General features: G+C 38.0%; 1 protein-coding gene across 2 annotated transcripts in view; it reads right to left on the bottom strand.

The window, feature by feature from the left end:
- Positions 1–21,342, bottom strand: part of SIM2 (SIM bHLH transcription factor 2) — a 52,732-nt gene that overhangs the window by 14,371 nt on the left and 17,019 nt on the right. For both annotated transcript variants that reach the window (XM_062573601.1, XM_062573592.1), the window contains exons 5-7: positions 8,117–8,202; positions 5,636–5,835; positions 1,895–2,001 (exon numbers count right to left, since the gene is read on the bottom strand). In XM_062573601.1, coding sequence (XP_062429585.1) covers positions 1,895–2,001; positions 5,636–5,835; positions 8,117–8,202 — 393 coding nt within the window. The remainder of the gene's footprint in view (positions 1–1,894; positions 2,002–5,635; positions 5,836–8,116; positions 8,203–21,342) is intronic.

Here is a 21,342-nt window from a genome sequence, read left to right as displayed (position 1 = left end):
CCTTTGTTTTGCTCTCTATGCTGCCTAAATTAAAGTTCTGTTGCTTTAGGTCTTCACTTTGGAAATTTTTTTTCCTCTTTGAAAGAGTAATTCATTATCCTAGTTTAGGGTTGTTTTTTTTTTTTTTCTTAATATCCTCATTAGGTGTAAGATGTTTCTGTCCAGATTTCATCATCAGATAACACTTAATCATCAGATTGCTTTATGGAATGGTATGTCAAACCTACCAGCCTTTTACTATTTGGGTTCCTCAGACATTTGCTGATGGATGGTGAGGGAGTTATAACAGTGGCTCCCCAGAGACACAGAAGTTTGTACACTTTACATCTGTTTCAATAATTACTATTACTTGGTATTCAGACCACAGTTCTGCACTGTTCCCACTGTTGCCATTACTTTTTCATCGTCCTGGCATTTAGTTGCTTCAAAACTTTTATAAATTTGTATTCATCTTCTCACACTTTTCTTGAGCTTTTAGATTTTACAATGCTTTATCTGTGTAATTCAGGTAGAGTATCTAGAGAACTGGTTTTAGTTATTCTGTTTGGTTGAGGGTTGGTGTGTGTGTGGGGGGGAGACTCAGTAATTTAGTAAGCATGATGTGTCTCTACTAAAACTCCAGTCATGCATAGATAAAACTTGGGACCAAAATACAAGCCTTCTACCACCTACACAGAGCTATCCATGACTCTGCTCTAAAAATAACTGTTTTCCAGAGACGATTGTGGCTATATTGGAATCATCTATCTACTGGTTCACATAGGTATTTCAAATAGTCTTGTGAAAATAACAAGTGATGTTTTGTAGAGGTCAGCAGTCACAGCTGGATGCAGAGACTAACCCTACAAAAAACGATGCTGCTCATAAGGGGACATTACAATGCATCCTGGTGGTTCTAGTTTTTAATTTGTTATTGCCGAGAGCCTTCAATGTTTTTTCAGTTAATATGAACTTGCTGCAAAGATCAGCTTCTGCTTTCCCAAGTGTAGCACCACTGCCATCAACAGTATTTGGTGCTTGGAATGTCAAGGTTGACTTGTGCCAAATACAGTTACATCCTCCTTTATATTCCAAATCCTCATGAATATCACACAGTCAGGTGAAAAACTGACTATCCTCTCCTTCAGAGGAGCCTAAAAGAAGGATTTGATTCTGATTATTTTCAGCCTACAAGAACAATCTGAAAAAAAAAATTCACTGCCATTTCTTTTTGGATTTCATCTTTGTATCATATGGTCTGTGGCAGACTGAGCCAAATCCAGAGTTCAGCTATTCCCTCAATTTGCTTCTCAAATTAATATGCTACTGAATGAACTACTTCCCAAATCCAGATGCTTGAAGATATGATTACTGTCTCTGTTAGCAGATGGGGAATTATTATTATTTTTTCCTGACACTCTGTTCTTCAAACCTCATCCACATGCTATTAATGAACATTCATTTCAAGACTTTTGGGGTTTGCATTCACTTCAATCATGGGCTAAATATTATCAACATGTTTCAGGGGAATTGGGAGCTGTTGCATAGATTTTTTTAAAACAAAAAAGGCTAATAGTCCAGTTTATCCTTTCCTCCCCCCCCATTCATTTGCTCTTTTGTCTTTTTTCCTTCAAGAGTTCAACACCCAGAATCACATCCAGATTTTCAAAAGAGACCACGTCCTTTAAGTAGAGAGATAAAAGTAGCCAGATACATTTTTCAGAAGTACAGCATATTGAATATTTAGCTTATTTGCAAAAGTGCTGGTTTCCTTAAGTGATAGCCAAGCACTTTTAAAAATCTAGCTCTAGTCCAGATTTGGAAAGCTTTCCCTCCTTTCCAGCATAGTGCCTGTTGTCTGAAAAGCTTCTCACTCTACTTAATACATTTCAGTCTAACTTTTCTTTTTACTTACATAGATGATGAGCATATCGCAAATGGAATACATCACAGCCATGAACATGGTGATAAAGAGTTTTTTCTATCAGATCTTGAGGCTCATATCCAGTTAATTCAGTTACCCTGAAAAAGAAAGGCTGCATAATAAGTAAAATCTCTAGGGACATTCATTTTCATTAATCTAACATTTGATTATGCCAACTAACCAAGTACTTAAAAACTGTAGGACAAAATGTTAGTTTTGGAAATAGAATCCTCACCTTCACCAGAAATTAAAACCTCTCAATCCAGCCAAAGCAAGGTGTAGCTATTCCCTGGCCTGCCTCACACACAAGCAGGAAAAAGAGTCCTTTTACTTATTTCAGCTTTGGGCTTTTGCCACTGTCATGCATGATCCTTTGCACAAGCATCCATTTGAGGAGCCATTCATGAAACAATAAAATTACTGTTGTGTACTGCTGTCAAATTCTCATTTGCTTCTGTAAACATACAAGCATAGCATGTATGTCAGTCCACACAGGCTGTGATCATGGTCTACAAATTAATTCAGGGTAGCACCTAATAGAAGAAGGAAGCAGGAGCTTATTCCAGCTAAGAATGTGAAAGAACAAGGAGTTAAAAAGATCACAAGCTAAAAAAAAGAAAAAAAAAAAAAAAAAAAAAAAAAAAAAAAAGAAGGTTGAAGTTAGACTTTCAGAAAAATCTCCTCACATAATGAGAGAAATAGAATAAGGGAACAAATCTGAAACAGCAGCATCTCCATAGATGTTAAAGAACCATGCTACAGAAGTCACACCTATACTGGATCAGACCTAAAAAAATCATCTGAGAAGTCAGACTTTATGGGTCAAAATGGACTTTTGTTTATTTAGCACAGTTACTATCCACTTAAAGCACATTGTATAAACCAGCCATAATCTGGTTTGTTTACTTAGTGTTGCTGGGTAATGTTTATGCTGTCCTGGACTTTCTTCATCTAAAAATGCAAAACAGAGACACCATACAAAGGCATCAATTGCCTTTGTCTACATTAACAAGCACCATAGTCCATTAGCAGGAGATCTGTAAATTAAAACAATTGGTGCTGAGGATCTGACATCTCCATATTTTTTTTTTTTTACTTCGGACCAGTTCTAGTCAAGGCCTGTGAACTGAAAGCTCAGTAGTAGTTGGAGTGCCTCAGACATGCTCCTGGAGGTTGTCTTCCAGTTTAGACTCATCCAAAAGGAATCCAGTTCATATGCCTAACATCTCTTTGTACTATGCCAGTGCCAGTGGGGATGGTCAGGACATTCACAAGCAACATGTGTCATTGGGTATTGCATAAGCTTTGCCCTTTTTTTGCTTTACTATGTATTTTATTATCTCTCTAACATTTAAGGAATCATGTCAACCCTCTGTTGACTGGGGACTGTAATTACATTCTTTTTGGGAGAGAGCTGGATGCAGGGAGGTTCTTCAGAAGGAAATCAGAAAAAAAAATGCCTTCATGATCTGATTTATTATACATACAGCACAAATATACGCACACCTCCCCAACCATTCCTGCATCTGGGAAAGCCTTGCATGCCTTTGCCTCAGGGTCTGCCAAGGCGGAGTGAACACATGTGCTCTCTTTCTGCAGGAGGCTACATGAACACACGCTTGAGTTTATCCTCCACACTCTGCCCCGTCCCTCCTGGCTTACAATTCCAGGGGCCTAAACTCTGACTTAAGCCAACCAGCATGCTGAAATACTGGTATAAAGTCCTGTTCTGGTTTCACTGCTTCTTCTGACTTCAGTGCAATCACAGCAAGGTGGTAGTACAAGCACAGCTAATCCAAAAAACAAACAAAAAGCCCAAGCCCAAGCCAGGTGTGAATATTTCTGGAAGTGAAGCCTCACTTTGAAGTTAGTCTTCGCAAGGGCCAAAAAGTATCACCTCAACTTTTGAACAGTTGTAATCTGGAGCTAAGCTTAGTTGCTTGACTTCCTTAACACATGAACAACCCCTCAGAAAGCCACTGAAGGCAGCCTGAGCTCTGAAAATACTTCTTCGCATGTAACAAGGCACATCATAGAGAAGGAAACACAGCTTTCCCTAAGGATCAGTTCTGCCCTCTAGGCTTCTTTAAAACACTTGGATGCATGAGCTGCACCACCAAAACCAGATGCTGCAGATCTCTTCAGGTGGAAGTGACTGTCTCCTTATTCCAGTGACTGTGATAAATCAATTCCTGCATGTTTCACATAGTACTAGGTATACAGAAAAGCTTACTTAACTGCTTCTTCCTCTAGTGGAATACTGGCCTGGCTGCTCTAACTGTTACCTCTGAAGATCTAGCAACATTTCTCTTGTACGGGTACCAGAAGTAACACAGAATCACTTTTGTCTTCTTGCTAATACATCCCTACTGGGAGCAAATATAATTTGGTTTGCTTGGGAGGAGTAAAGAGCTCTGGTAACACTTAATAGCCCAGACTGCCCTGTGTGTGGACAGAGACGACATACATCTGCTCTTTGGTAAACACAACTATACAGCAGTACTGGTTTTGTCTATACTCCTGTCAACACCTCTGGTTAAACTGTCTCCTCTGAAGACACTTCAGTCTCCAGGCAGTTCCTCTTAGGCACATCATTTCCTTTTTTCCATATGGAGAGACATGTTGCTGAATCCCTTCTGCCTCTTTGTAGCAGTTACATTAAGTAAAGCATGCCAAAAAAAAGGTTTCCAGAAACAACTAGCTCTTTGTATTCTAGCAGCTGATGGCTCACTATCTCATTGGCCTTAGCACGGAGAAAGAGAATGTTCTTGCATGGCTGACCTACTATGCAAAACTTCCTCACTGTTGTGGATACAGATTCTTTTCCACTATTACACACGAATACCATTTCTGCTTCTTGTAAATCCAGTATGTCAAGGAAATGAGAAAGCATGTCACATAATGCTTCATACGCAGGGATTTTTAAAGACTGACCATCTTGTCAATAGTCAAATCCATTACATTGTCCGAGAACTGGCCTCTTCCCCTCAAGGTATCTTAAACTGCACTATACAAAGAATCACTATATAGTAGAAGATCCAAGGGTTCAAAAAGGGATGAATGAGTCATTTCACATCATCTTGGTTTTGTGCGCTTGTCGTCTTAGATGATACGCAAGCTGTATTGGCTGAGAATGTAGACGAGGTTTTCTTTCATAAGCACCAGCCATTTTTCCAAGCTTTTTTAATAATGTATTTACTAATGAATGTGTTTTCATCTCTTGGCCAACTGAATTAGTTTTCATTTTAACAACCTCATTAGTAGGTTGGTTTCATTGTTAAGGCATTACACTAAAGTGCCGGAGACTAAGTTTTCTTGCTACTATCTGTCAAAAGCTTCCTGGATGACCCTGGAAAGTAATTTGATCTCAGTGTCTCAGTTTACCCTTTATAAATCATGGATGAGGATAGGTCCTATCCCTTTTCACTAGTTTTGCCTGCTAAGATTGTATATATCCTTTAGGGCAAAAACATATTACTGTGTGTCTGTATGTTGCCCACAGCAAGAAGACTTCAGCTGACTCTGAAACTGTTGATTAGTCTTGATTTTTATACGTTGGTATTCAAGACAAAGTACAGCCTATCCAGCTTCCAGAAGGGCTTCAAAGGCCCACATGCTTTTTTGTACTGCTTCATCTTTTCACGGCTGATTTGATTCATTTGGAAACCAGTGTAATTTATCATAAAACTTGCCTCTCAAACATTCTTTGCTGGAAATGAAATAGCCACTTACCTGGAATCTAGAAATATTAACTTTAAGTCCAAACTTGCTCTGAACATAAACATGTTACTGTGAAGTTTGATCTCAGTGATTGCACTGGGAGGTAAAGATTGACCTACAGCCACCAGTCCAACGATTTGGTAACAGGAATCATACAAGGACATATCTAGCATATACTGTCGTATCTTCAAATAGCCACTGCAATGAATCACCTGGCATGAAAAGAAAATACACTCAGTATCTGACAGGCCGCAAGTCAGCTGACACCCCACTTCCCTACCCCATCCCAATTTTAATTAAGTTAAAAGACAATAAACTCACCTAACATTTTTAGCTACTGCATAGTTTGTTAAAGCTTCAGAAGTCTGGTTAATTTATAAATGGACATGAAAAACAGAGTAAATGTAGTTTTTGTGTTTACTGCTAACAATACATGATTAATCCAGTACTGAAACACTGGATCTTTAGTACTATGTTGATTGCATTCTAGCAAATAATTTAAATTTTCTTTAGTATAGATTTCTTGTAGATACAGTCAGAATTCCTGTTCATTAAACAAAAAAAAAAAAATCTAGAAATTGCTTTTTAAAAGTGACTCAGTCTAACACCTACACACAGACACATATAGGTATAACTAATAATATACCTATTTTTTAAATGACTTATTGTTCTGATGAAAAACAGACACTAAAAACCCAATGGTTATGAAGACAATCTATTACAGAGCTTAAATGTAGTATATTTAAACATACTAGATATTAATTTTAAATTCTTCAGTCAAGTTCAGATGATATTCTATTGGTATATTAACATGGCCAGTATCTTGAGTCTGGATTCCTGAATCCGCGTATACAATTCCTAGGGACAAGTGTGATGACTTCAATGTTACAGTTTAGCCTGTAAAAATTCACAGTCAGCTAAGGAGTGGAAAAATTGTAATTTGAAGGATCTTAAGGAACATAAGATTTATTAGCTGTAGTGCTGGTGTTTAGAAATCATTTGTGCTTCTGCCAATGTTCTGTTCCAAATAGTAGGCAGGACACTTGGCTTTGTGGAGAACCAGAAATACATAGTACACATTCTTCAGCTTAATATCTGTATTTGTTTATTTTGACTTTTATCTGTGCCAATGAAAAGGAACTGATTTCCATTGTATTTGGTACTCCTAAGCAGTCTACTAAATAGTCACCTAGAGATAGGCCTCTTCCATGCTCTTCCCTCCTTTCCAATCAGCCAATGATTAATACATTCAGCAATGGCAAACAATCAAAACTTATCTGATATCTCACAGCAGAGCTTACTAACTCCCATACTATTTGATTCATGTGTTTTCCCTACACTTCAGCTATTCAGGTGGTATTTCCAAAAGTATTAAATGCTGGCTCTAAGCACAGTCAAAAAGAAAAAATTTAAGCCAACTTCACTATAAATGAATATATTCTTAAAGTAATTTACTGTGTAAAATGTGCAAACTTGCAGTAGTCAAAAAAAGAAGAAAGAATGTGATTCCCTTGATTAGCAGACATGAACAGAAAAAATACAGAAAAAAACATCACTACAAGCTCTACTTTCTTAACTGATTTACTGATTTCAAAGTCAGCTTTCAGACAGAGCCATTTTTGCTGGGAGGCAAATGAGCAACTTGGGCTCCATACATTATAGAATAATAATAATTCCAATATAAATAGGTGGATATATGTCTGGACTCTGAACGCATTCCATAAGAGAGTTCTGCTTCTCTTGAAAACTTTTTTTTTAATGACTCAAACAAAAACAATCCTCATGAGACTGTATCTGAAATACCCTTCTCTCCTGATGCGTAAGTGATGGAATTGCACTGTGTGGCTCAAAGAACAGCAAATGCTGAAAATAAGCTGAAGCTGAAAATAAGAACTGTCTGAATGGTGTTACTGTAGAATTTCACCATTTGCTGTGGTTTCTGTTCACCTATAATAAATAAAAAATTAACACAAGCAATGAGATTTATAAACAAACTTGATAGTTTAGTATGGTTCAAACCTCAGCTGGTATCAGTGGTTATGCTGAGCAACGTTATGGTCTCATTCATGTTGATGTAATTCTGTTTAGGCCAGTGAGGTGACTTGTGCAACTGAATGCTGCCGAGCCAGAGCACAGACACACCAAGGCAATGGGTTATGGGAAGACTTCCAAGATCCTGCATTTGGATTCCTCCCCCACCTGCCTCCAGTTCCCTACTGGAACGAGAGCCAGCTATGCACTCTCCTTCCACCATTTTTTGGTGGGTGTGCTCCAGCCAATTCCTCAGTCTGGAAGATCAGGGAATCAGGATGTGGGAATGTGCCACAAAGCACACTCCAATCTGCTGCTGGAATCCAAACCACTGTGCAAGATAGTTGCGTTACTGAGGGAGTGTCCAATCACAGATTTTGCTTCCAGCTACACTTATGTAAAATAATAAATAAATAACTGTATTACTTGTTGAATATGGAAAAAAAATCTTATCTACATTACCTTGTAGCCACTGCACGTCAATCCTGCATTCCTCTTGGCTAGAACACACTTCATTCTTAGGAAAAATGATCTCTCAATTTCATATTCTGAAAGCATAAACCATACAGATCACTTATTACTAAAAATTTCAAAGATTGTCCATTAGATTGCCTTTGATGTTTTAACAGATGTATTTATGTCTCTGCCGTAGGCAACAACAGAAATCAGCCATTCCACCTTCCCTCTCAATCTGTGCCCATAGGATTTATTTCACCTTCATGTGAGGATTCTCTGTGAAAATTAAGCAAGTCAGCAGCACTAGGCCTCCAACTTTCTGTTTCTGCCACCCTTCACTACTAAATTACTTTGATCCTGAACAGGATCAGCCAGGAACCAGCCCATATGGGTAAAGGGAAGGAAAGGCTTCCTTTGGAGGGTAGATAAACCAATGTACAAACCCTCAAAAGTAACAGAAACAAGCAAGAAAACTCATTGGTTTTGTAGTAATTTGAGTGCATGTAGCTAGTCATGTCCAGGCCAGTGAACTTCTGGCCTTCATATACAGTATTACTATTTGTTTCACTGACTTGCAGACTCTTCTTGGAAGGGATTTTTAAACAAGTATCTTCATGGATAACCTTAGGAAATTTGTTTGAAGATTAAATGTTGCTCAGGTAAACCAGTATTATCTCATAATAAAAAGTTATTCCTCTCCTTTAAAGAAGTGACAGTTTAGATATCATTAATGTTAATAGTTCTGACTATTTTTTTAAACAAAACCTGCAGTTTGGTAGTACACAACTCTACTAGGAAAAGAAAACTCATTTGGTACTTCTGTGAATGGGAAAGATCAAGGACCCAGAGGGATTTTCAGATTTGTTTCAATGTCTATTACCTTCTAACGCCCTGCATGGTTTGATCCAAAATCCACTGTAGTCAGCTGGAGTCTTGCTTTAATTTGATTTTACTGCTGAGTTGTGTTCCTGATTTTTGTGCATCCATCACCCAATTAACACCTTTTAGCCACACACCTGCAGTGGTTTGAGCCTCAGACCACTACCTGGAAACCAATAAACTCTTTACATTAAGTTTTGAGTTTGGATGTCTTAAGATACAACCACAGAAAAAGGACTTGGAGAGCTGTGGAAGGAAAATAAATGCAACATAACAGTCCATCTCAACTAGTATCAACTTTCTTGAGTGTTGGAATTTTCCATTTATCTTGCTAATGCAAATTAGATCCTTATGGGGGGAAGGCACTTAAATGAACTGGCAAATCTACTACAGAGTTTTAAACACAAATGTATACAATTTGGTGGGAGGAAGCCATACAGGAAAGATTGCTATTGCTGAAGCATGATCTCATGATTAAAGAATGGGTCTGGGAGTTGGGAACATTAGTACAATTCATAGCTTTGATACATTTTCTGCATGACCTAGCACTAGTGCTTACTCTCTTGCTCCTGCAGTCCCCTGCATGCAAACTTAAGGATAATTTTGCCACTGCAAGGGTGCCAAGGGATGAGGATACAGAGACCGTCTTAGGACACAGACAGAGCTGCTGTTAGCAATTTTAATGACTAGTATTATTCTATAAAAAGAGATGATTATTGGAACTAGAAGCAGTATCTTAAACTTCTCAAATGTTCTGCACAAAACCTTTAAGAGTCTCCATCAGTAACAAGCTCCTTCAAGGCACCTTTTTCTTTAGCCTATTTGCTGCTTCTTTCCTTTTTAAATGTTAATGCAGACTACCACACTGCTACAGAAACTCTTAGGTAGCTCTAACTTTACTATTCCACCAGGAACAGGTTATGATGTACAGTGTGATCTTCAGATGTCTGTAAAACTAGAGCAGTAACCAGGCTTTAAGCTTATGTTTTTTTATTTTAAACTAGTAATTCTTTAATTATGCAAAAAGAGGTCTCATCTTTGTGATTTTGGATTGTAAGCAAGAGGTCCTGCTGGAACACCAGTCCTCATAATCAGCTCTTTAGAAAACTGGGAGATTCATTAAAACAATTCAAGGGCAAGGATGCTGTGTGATATGGGAGAACAAAGAGGGGTAGACCTGCACCCTAGCAGTAAATGGTCTTGGGAGAGAAGAGTGACAGAATAATTTAATAATAGTTGTATGTGATTCATGAGCTTAAAGAGCAATAATTAGCAGCTTTATAGTTGTGTGTAATAGAGTACAAAATAATTGTAATATAATGATAATGATGTGTTTATTAATTATTGATCACTGAATTACTATTTTTTTAGTAGTTTGTTGCTTAATCAACAAACACTGTAGTCTCTTGAATCACTCTTATCTCACACCAGCAATCTAAAGGAGAGTTACCCATGAGGTAACTAGGGACTCATCAGGGAACTCCCACTTTGGAGGCTTGAGTTAGTTGGTATCAAGATGTCTTAGTTCAGCAAAAGAAGGCATGACCCATGTGGCCAAAAAGAATCTGAACTCCGGATCAACATACTCCCTTTTTACCAGAAGAGGCTAAATGGGTGTATACATGATGATAAACGACCCTCCTGATGTATTAAGCATGATTGATCATGTTATGCAGGTGCCCAGTGTCTCTGTGAGAGGTGCCATTGTTTTGGAAAAAGCTGAATGTGTTTGAAAAGGAAAAAGAGAACCTGACCACTCCTGGATGTTCTGGGCTGGGAGGGCCTGTAACACAGCTCTTAGCAATGCAGCATGCCCTCAAAGCATAGCTGGATACAGAGTGCGGCAGCACTTGTAACCAGCCAGCTGGGATTGTGACCCAACTCATTAAGGCTCATGCCAGCTAGTTAAGGCTAACTTTGTAAGTAACAAAGATTCTTAGATAAGAAAACTAAGTTATGAGAAGGTACAAGAGGTTTCAAACAGAAGGGAAAGCAATGAAGTGATGTCAGTTCTTAAGCAGTTAAAGGCTAAGAGAACTGCAGGTTAAGCATAAAATTGTTAAGGTTGGAAGGGACCTCTGAAGATCATCCAGCCCAACCCCCAAACGAGTGGCCCATATGGGGATCAAACTCGCGACCTTGGCATTATCAGCACCACATTCTAACCAACACGTGTGCATGAAAGTTCGAGAGAAGATAATGAACAGTAAAATACTACAATTGAATCAGAATAGAAGTACCATTGAAGGAATCATTGCTAAGTACTAGATAGCACTCATACCTGTCTAATAACCAAAGCTTAATCACTGTATTTAATTCTTCTGAAAAGTTAAACCTATAAATGCATTATTTTAAGTGATGTGTTGACATCTTTCCTTTGAAGGAAGAAAAGAAAATGGCAAAAATCTATGCATAAATGTATCAACTGCTAATTTAAGCTAAAATATAAAGTCTGCCTGTTTGTTAGAGAAAAGAAGAAACCAACAGGTTGCAGACATGAACTAATAGAGGAGTGGAAACAAAATGCTACTGAGTTAGTTTCTGCTAACCAGAAACTGTTATGGAAGGAGAAGTTCCGGATGAGGTAATAAAGAAAACTATTATTAACAACCTTTTGTTAGTTTTGTCTTCACAGCACATACACAGCACAGAAGAATCCCTTCCATGCCTATTATATTGATAACTATGTGTTGCAAAGCTTTGTTTCTGCTTTTTTGTTTCTGTTTTACCAGAAGGGAGACTAAGAAATAAAAGTGTATCTAAATTGAAGGTTTCTCCAGCTCCAAACAAAAGAAACTATTTCTCTGGGTGAGGATGGATGTACTTCATATTATTATTAGTGATAATGATAATGAAGTCACTAATAACCTGACAGTAATGTCGGTCTGTTTGAATGTATGTAACTTGATGTATTTACAAAAGATAGTATTTTGAGAACTGCAAAAAACAAAAGTGACTTAATTAAGCACAGAAATGTTTGCCATGCTAAACTGCACCATGAAGTGCACTTCTGCAACACCTGGAACGGAAAGAACTGTACCTTCACATAGTGTGGTAACAGGGGATATTTTAGACCAGAGTATAGCCTTACGTGTAAATTCACATTTGTAACTGTAGGAGGTCGTGTAAATTATATCATCCCATTGACTACAACTTCCAGAAGGAGGTGGGAAGCTGGAAAGCTGACAACAAACTGCAAGCCTAATCATCAGCTTGAAGCACAAGAACCTTTTAACACTGCGAACCGACAGTAAACTATTCACTACACTGGTATGACACATTCATATGACAGTCCTCAAAGCCTACTGCTGTGCTACTCTTAGCACAGCATACTATAGCTGTGTTAGTAATGCTACAAGCAGTGTTATTCTTTACCCTTTTACATATTCTTTGTCTGATATGGAGAAAAGGAATACACTTGCATTACCAAATGAAGATGTTAAATACTCTGGCATCCCAAAGGCTGTAATGAACAGTACATGATTCTTACACAGCAAATTTCTGAGAAGTCTGCAAGGTTTCAAGGTAAAGACTGTGAATGAGTGTTCGTGTGCATCTGTGAGAAAAGAGGAGTAGGAAGGTTGTTGTGTTTTTTTTCTCCTCCCCAGAATACTACACAGTGTACTGATTTTCCATATCCAAATAGTTTCTCCATATATTTTGGAACTAGTCAATTCAGCTTCCCATTAACTGAGCAGTCACCTCTATTTTGAAACAAAGAGATTGCAGATTTTGCTGCAATTCATGATACATGTCACTGCTGTTGTATCTCTTACTCAGCATTCTTTTCAAATACCTATTATTCCACTAAGTCCACCACATACGATGAAATATATCTGTTTAATTGCACCTTCTATAGCATTTGCCCTAGCTGTCTACAACTTTGACAAATATCTGTGTATCACTACTGAAGGTTTTAATGCAGCCTTCCTTTATTAGTAAAGGTACTGCACTATGGGGCTGCTTTTCCCATTTTCATCTTTACTTTCTATGTCAGCATTTATTTTCCCCCTTTATACGTACGCAATTTACTTCCTCTTCCCAAGCATTTTAAAAATAATTGGGCAATTGCTCCTTCTTTTCATAACTAAGTTGAACAATTTTTAAAAGTTTGTACAGTCATCTAGGATTTTTTTCAGATGAGTCAACAGTCTCAAAAGCTGATATAGCTAAAAAGGAAGCTCTGCCCTCACTTCTGAACTGCTAAGTCTTTTGAAATGCTCTGATGACAGCTTCCTGAAAAGCAGACCAACCATCTTAATACAGCTTTTAACACTTCCCAGAACTTTAGTGATTGACATTGCAAAAGGAATTAGAAATGAAAAGTAGAGCTTTAGGGTTCTTTCTGAGTGCTTACCCTCAAATTTTCAGCATAATGCTTTTCTTTATCCAGTTATGTGGAATGTGACTTCAGTTCTTTTTTTCTATTCCAGACACTTCCCATATTTGTTATAGCTTGGATTTACTTACAGTAAAATAGTTCTGATTTTGTTTGCTCTGCATCAATTTTAACATTTCAAAGTGATAGTCCTCTCCCTGTTGCTCCATAAACTTTTTACTGAAATCTTTTTAAGAATGCTTGTGAAACTCTTGGTTTTTATCCTGGAATTCCAGTTTCCACCATTTTCCCAAGTGATGATTGGTAGTATTTGGAAATGAAAACCAATCCAAGAATAAAATTAATTTTGATCAAAGTGATTACATACTTTCAGCACATTTCTGCAACTTTTCTGCTTTTCTTGTTTGGAAGGGTGAAATTGATGTTACTGAGATTCTGACTTTTTCAATACGTCTACTATCAGATTTTTAAGGGGGCATTAGAAAATGAGGTATAATTGATATCGAGTTTAACAGGGGTGAGGTGCTGCAAGACAGAGTTTATATCCTTGTCCAAGATAGCAATTTCAAATGTATCATAATCTATTTTTCAGTCAGAATGTTATCAAATGACATGTTTTCCTTCTCAGATTTAGAGAACTTTTTCTATTCCACTAATATACAACTATACTACCTGGTCATCTTACAAAGGCTCTTTCTGTGAAGAACTGCTCTATTAGATTCAGTAAGAGCTATAAATTAGAGAGATAGCAAATGGCCTAATTGAAATCCCACCATATAGTCTTATCTATATGTTAACATCCTCACAGAGCTCAAACACAGCAACCTGTGACTGAGAATACAGAGAAGCGTTGTTGTTTCTGGACATACAAAAGATAGATTACTTTCTCATAGCATGAATATCATTTGTACAAGTATGCCATTTCAGTTATCCCCTTTCTCTCCCAGCCTGGTACATCAAGCAATACATTTTGACTGCAAGCACTCCTTAAGAATAAAATAGCCTGTTTATATTTTAGAGATTTGTTCTTTTTTACAGGATAAATGTCATGCTACAGAAAACGAGTCTTACTATTTTGGATAAAGACTTTGAGCATTTATTTGTTCACTCATACTGCACATGACTGCCAAAGAGGATTCCCCAAGCATTTCTGTGAAATTATGATTAGCTTTATGGAAGCCAGAATTATCTATCCCTGGGGGGGTGCAACTACGAAATTCGTTTTTGCTCTCTACTCCATCTTTCATCTCTTTTGAAAGAAAGCAGTCACAAAATTCTGTGGTTTGCCTACTGCTTGTACTGTGAACCAAGTAAAGATCATCATAGTTTTTCCACAGCTTCACCTCTTCCACCTTTATTTTCTGTAACATAAAAGCTACTATTTTGTATCTCTTTCTGAAAGTTCACAAGTTTTGAAATTAACAAAATAATTGCATCATTTTGTTGCAAAACCACTTTGTAAATTGGTATGAACCAGCCTGTAAATTGCACAGTGCTACAATAGGCACTCTATTAAAAAATGTATGCCTTATCTGTCACTATCAGAGATTATGAAGCAGCATTAAAACTGAGAGGTCTTTACCCTACTGAGGATGTGCCACATCAATTCAAAGCTTCATTCCTGCTCACTCTACAGGGCAGCATGGGTGCAATGTCAAAGCTCCACTATAGTGTGGCAAATGAAAATCTTCCTCAAAGAACATTTGGACTGAAGCATTGTGCACACTGTCACTTGCTCCTACCCTCCTTCAAGTCCAACTTGTATGGAGGCACATACTTACTTCAAGCTAGTGCATTCCTCTGGAGACAAGGCATGAATGAGTGATAAGCTGTGTTTCACATCCCTGCCAGACAGTTTTACAGGGTGGAAACACAAGACATCACAAGTTCATGTTTGCATAACACTTTAATGCCCATCCCTCAAACACCCTGCATATTTTTTCCTTTCAGTTGTTATTATACTATTAAGTTGCACATGTTCTTTTCCTATTCTTGTGTAATCTGCAAAGCATCTGGGTCCCAGAGGAGCATTTGAGCATCCTGACTATCCTCTTTTGAGAGCATAACAAGGCTACAGCTTTTTGAAGAAGCATGAGGCACCTAATGCCACAGAGCCCACCACCTTTCATCCCTGTATTCAGAGTGTAGATGACTAACTTCTAGAACAAAAAAAAAGGTAAAAGTACTATAGAGATCATGCAGAGGACAGGCTGGTGCAAAAGTATGCAGAATTTTAAGGAAGACCTTGAACCTGAGAATCCAGAATTGACCAACAGGGCAATGGTGAGAAAGAGTTTGCAAATGCCTTTGGTGGACTCTTCTCCAGCAGACCTGGAGATGGGCTAGTGCAAAAACAGGAATCAGACCTGCAAGTCTGCTGCATATTGATCACCATTTTCATTACTGCTGTGCCAGAAAGAACACGTAAAAGTGAGACTATCAATGGAACTATTCTGCAAAGTGAAAAACTGCCCGCAAATGGATGAATGAAAACCACAACACTTTCCTGTCCTTCCTCGGTATGTGTGGTCAAAAGGGAGAAGAAATAAAATGTAGTTAGACATACTTTCTCTTCTCCCTGTTATGGCTGCAGCATCTGTAGATACCCATGCAGATTGCAGGCTTAAATGACAGTAGGTTCCCGTGTATGTACTAAGTTGAAAGCCAAAGTTTCCGGGCTGATTTTATTTGCTCTTGCAATGCTCTTGCTATGGTAGGAAAGCAACAGCTCTGTTAGCCAGCCTACCTTCGAATTCCAAGCTTGCAAGAACTGCCCAAATTTCCTCCCCATTTGGACAGTTTGTTCTGTGTTCCGATTGTATTCAGAATCCTGTAAGTGCTGCAGAAAGTAAGTTTTCTCTGTTATAATTCAGCAGTTTGCTAGAGTCAGCCCAAAGTCTCTTTTGCTCTTGCAAGTGACACTTTTGAAATTTCATTAGTGAAGAAACTCAACAGGGTACTAGGCAGAAGTAAAAAGTCTAGATGTTGCACTCCTGAGACACCCTACTCTGATATACTTCACTGCTAATTACCAATGGAAAAAAGATTTTTTTAGGGAGATGCCAGCAATATGCCTTCTCTTCCACTTTCAGACATCTAAAACAGTGATGTTTTCTAGGTTTCCCTGGTCTAAAATACTATAACAGTGGTAACAGGATCATCATGCTAAACAATTACTCTTCAATAACTGTTCTCCCACAACACATTTTAAAATTAATTAGAATAAAAATTCCTACCAATATTTTTTCTTTTTTGCGTATGTACTAGTAGAAAAAAAACTTAAAAATCTAGTGTAACAAAAATTCTTTCCAGATGTATAAATTTTTTCTCTCTTCCTTTGATATCAAGCAAGATGTGTGTAGAGAAGATGTTAGCTCTACTGAGATGGTGCTCTCTAAGCATCAGTATTTAGAAAGTCTGACACAATGTATTCCACATTCCTTGTATTATTTACACTAGACTTATATATAACTAATCGTGTAAGAACTATCCAGTTCTTAGAAAACAGGTATGTTTACAATAGCAGTAGTATTCTACTTTTGTCTATTCTGGGTTTTCTTAATAAGCTGCTTTTAATACACTATGCCTTGGCGTGCAAGTCAGCAGAAAAGTTGGAAAGCTATAGAAGTTTTAAAAGGTTGAAGTCTCAGAAAAAGCACATGAAACCAATACAAGATATACAATGTCAAATCAGCCAACTCCAAATAAACACACACATGGAACAGCAACACACAATACGGAACCCCTCTCAGCATTGCCTAATTGCTTGTCTCAGTTAACCTGAAGTGCGAATCCTCTTATTTCTCTTGTTTGCTTGTACTCAGCAGCAGTGATGATGGATGGACTGAACACTGATACCCAGCTTGCACTGTGCTGGCATTTTACACAAAAATTTCCTTTCTTATTCTTATAGATACAGTCCAGAACTACAGCAGTTCCCAACAACCTCCAAATGGTTTTGTGTGTGGTACTATCTTGCTACAGGCCTGCTAGTCTATGCTTTTTTAACTGTTAAAAAGAGTTTTCTGCAAAAATGCCTTGAACAGACATGCTTTTGACAGCAACGTTGTCTGGAGATAATACAGTCTTCACTCATCTAAGTACGTGCATCCCTGATCACATTAGTATGTTGCTTCCACTGATTAGTATGCTAAGAGGAGCTAGTGTAGTTAATGGTGCAATCCTCAATATTAAGTCCCTAAAAGCCAGCCACTATTTCAGACACATTCACAGTGCTTACCACCTCTGGACAAAGCACCCTGTAAAAATTCCTCCACAAACTTCTGCTAGCATTTCCCCACCCCACCTCCCTTCCCCTGCAGCTACTACCACTATACTGTACCAAAACTCGCTTTTGAGCTGTAGCAGATCAGACTTACTGGCCTGACAGGTGTTTAGTTCTACAGCAGATGCAAGCAAAGGGACAAGCTCCTCACATGTCTCTGTTAGTTTCTGGAGGTATGGCTGGCCAGGCAAAATTTTGCCTGGCACCACAACCGACTAGGTCTCCTGTACTGAGGGGGAGAGATAAGCAGCATGCACTGAGTCCCTCCAGTTGGCCATAAATGTAACCTCACAGCCTTTCAGGATTCAGAAACTACTGTTATTGCATCATCCAACCAACACCTTGGAACCCACACCTCCCTGCACTGTTGCCTGCATACTTCTGCCACAGCAGAAAGCTCTCATACAGTGCACCCAGTTTGTTAGTTCCACTACTAGAACAGAAGAGAGACACTTTCAGAGCTGTAGGTGCTCAGGAAAAGATGGCACATATCAAAACCACCTCTCTGCACCTAAGAGATCAGTTCCTTAGCACTATACCATAAACCAATTCCCAGAATGGTTCCTGTTGAAGTACTGCAGATCTTGGGACACAGGCCCAGGAATCTTGATATAAGGGTTGCAACAGATGAAGATGGTATCAGGAACACAAAACTCTGAGGCGTAAGACTTTGCAGATACAAGACTAAGCCAGTACACAGACACATGTTGCAAACCAGAAATACACTAAGTGATATTTGCAAAGAAGTGAAGGGCCAAGAAAGTTATCTGAGATCTGAGCACAGCCATCACAAATCATTTGGAAAAGACACCAAATTAGTCTTTATTTTTGTTACTAACCCATCCCACTTGAATATAATGGCGTTTTTCCATTACAACTGCACCCCTGGTTGCAAAGTTGGCGTAATGACTCATGTGAGTTGATTCACTGAGGCATACCCTATATTTAACGTGTGTATACAAGAGAACTTTATTTTTCCCCAACCCAGTCACCATCAGAAAGAGAGTACAGCTGACTTCCTCCATAGCAAGAGATCAGTACATATTGCTTTACATTTCCAGTGCTGGTCATGCAAGAAAGAAGGTGGCTTAAAGACTTTGTATTTTAAAGTTGAAATTCTCCAAAGCCTCTACAGATCATGGGGCTTTTTCACTGAGTCATAGCTTATAGATTTTTAAACCAGAATGGAACATTAGATCATAGGTCTAACCTGTACATTGCATATCATAAACTTCACTCAATTACTCCCAAGCTGAGCTCAGTAACTTCTGTTTGCCTAAAGTGCATCTTCCAGAAAGACATACAGCCTTGATCTGAAGACATCAAAAGAGGAAGAAACCACTGCTTTCCTCAGTATTTTGTTCCTGTGGTTAATCAAACTCCTCGTTATAAACGTATGCATTATTCTAATTTGAGTTTTTGTGGCTTCAGTTTGCAGACATTGGTCCTTGATATGTTTTTTTTCCTTCTTCTAAAACAGACAGTTTTTTAATTCCCAGTATTGTCTTCTCTTAAAAGTGTGCACACTCAGTAACCAAGTCACTTCCCAATCTTTTTGATAAACCAAACAGATGGTGGTTTTCACCTCTCATTATAAGCATATCTAGTCCTTCAGTCTTCAATACAGTCCTTCTGTACTTTCTCCAATTTGTCAGGCTTTTTAAAAAAGTGAACAACACAACTACATACAATAATTCAGGGTCCATTTCACTAATAGTATATAAAGAATGCAATCATTCTTCCTCACTATTCCTGGTCACTACTCCCCACCTTACATACATAAGAATTTTCCATTACACCTTTTTGCCACAGTATCACCACATAAATGCACACTGATCTGTTTGTCCTTCTCAGGGTTGCTGCCTTCCAGCTTCTTGGCACCAGGACTTCCCTTACCATAACTCACTGTAGCATCATATTGGACTTATCTGAACAGGGAAGACACAACAGCTAGTTTATCAGCTCCCAGTTTTCCAAATTTTATTACATTACTCTTGCTATAAAGACACAGCTTCTGGAAACATGATTATTCAAGAATCTTCATTTTCTATTAAAAAAAAAGTATCTAGACTTCATGTCTGAAGATGTGCCTTGTTGAACCAGGAATGTTAGGAAAGTATGAGTATCTAAAAAAAAACCAAAAAAACAGAAAACTGTAGTTTAAGAAGGCTTCTGCTTTTTTTATTAATACATTTTTTTGTGTTCTAAGCTGAGATATTTGAGGAAAATAATGAGATAGTGAGTATTACACAAAGAAATGCATATTTTGTCTGATTTTATGCAATGAGCAATAATTTGTTTTCTCTGAGAAATAAAACTCATGCAAACAGAAGTTCTGTATCTCAATGCTTCAAAGATTCTAGCTTTCTCATGTACTATTTGGTCTTTTAGAAAAGCTTATAAGGAACTGATGAACTACTGGAGAGAGAGAGGGGGGAAGATTTGAAGAGAGTAACAAAGGACAATGAGGAAAAAATAAAAGTAAAATGCGTAAATAAATAAAGGAAAAGCATTAAAATTTGCAAGAGTGGGAACTGGAGGGTAAAGGTTCAAAAATAACTTGTACTCTGAGTTATTCAAGACTTGTAACAGAATACCACAAAGTATAGATATGTATGTGTACCTTCATGACTTCTGTCATAAGAGAGCTTATCAAGCTACAATCAATGAAATGGCAACTGAACTAAAAAATACATGTATGTATTGAAGATGTAGCTGAAGAACACATTTTGAGCAAGTAAAGTTATGCAAGTCAAGCTGTAAATCTATGTTATGAATATCTGCATCTGAAGTGCAATATTGGTTTTACTGTTGAGGTATTTCAGGGTAATATCACAAACTGGAGAGATCTATAATGTAATTAAGTTATAAAGGGAAGTTTTTATTTGACCCAGTGACATGATGAATCAGATACGTTTTAAGAGATCAAAAGAAATAAAACCAAACTAAAATGACAAAAAAAGATTTTAGAAGACCTTTTTTTTCCCTTTTATTAGAATATAAATACACTTTCACTCAGCTCCCCTCTGCACTAAGTTATGTGTAGAACTCTATGCTTTATTCCAATATTCTGGAGCAGCTGCCCTGAGGAATGGCCGCAAGAGCTGGGCCTGTTTAGCCTGGAGATGAGAAGATTGAGGGGGAATCTTATCAATGTGTGTAAGTATCTGAAGGGAGGGTCAAGAGGATGGGGCTGAACTATTTTCAGAAGTGTCATGTGACAGAACAAGAGGCAACGGGCACAAACTGAAACACAGGAAGTTCCACCTGAACATGAAGAGAAACTTCTTTACTATGAGGGTGACAGAGCACTGGAACAGGTTGTCCAGAGAGCTGATGGAATCTCCATTCTTGGAGATATTCAAAACCCGCCAGGACACAACCCTGTCTAACCTGCTCCAGGTGACCCTGCTTGAGCAGGGAGGCTGGACTAGATGATCTCCAGAGGTCCCTTCTGAGCTCAACCCCATTCTGTGATTCCGTGATTCAGAATACCTACTAAGCTCTAGAGATAGGTTGCTTCTTTCGTATCATTCATTAAAAAGTTTCAGGGCTTCACTAAAGACAACCAGGAAATTTGCTTTGATTTCTCTGGGCCAGGTACTTCAGGTTATACCTCAAGATTAAATGCATCCATTGAAGAAGCATACAACTTGAACAGGGAAGTCAAATACCATAAAAAAGTATTTGATCAATCCTTCATTTTAAGAAGATTTAGGTAAGGATCCT

This window comes from Rhea pennata, chromosome 1 (assembly GCF_028389875.1).
Source record: "Rhea pennata isolate bPtePen1 chromosome 1, bPtePen1.pri, whole genome shotgun sequence".
In the NCBI taxonomy this organism is placed as follows: Eukaryota; Metazoa; Chordata; class Aves; order Rheiformes; family Rheidae; genus Rhea; species Rhea pennata.
Note: the sequence above shows the minus strand (reverse complement) of the source record. Positions and strands in the feature narration are given on the sequence as shown.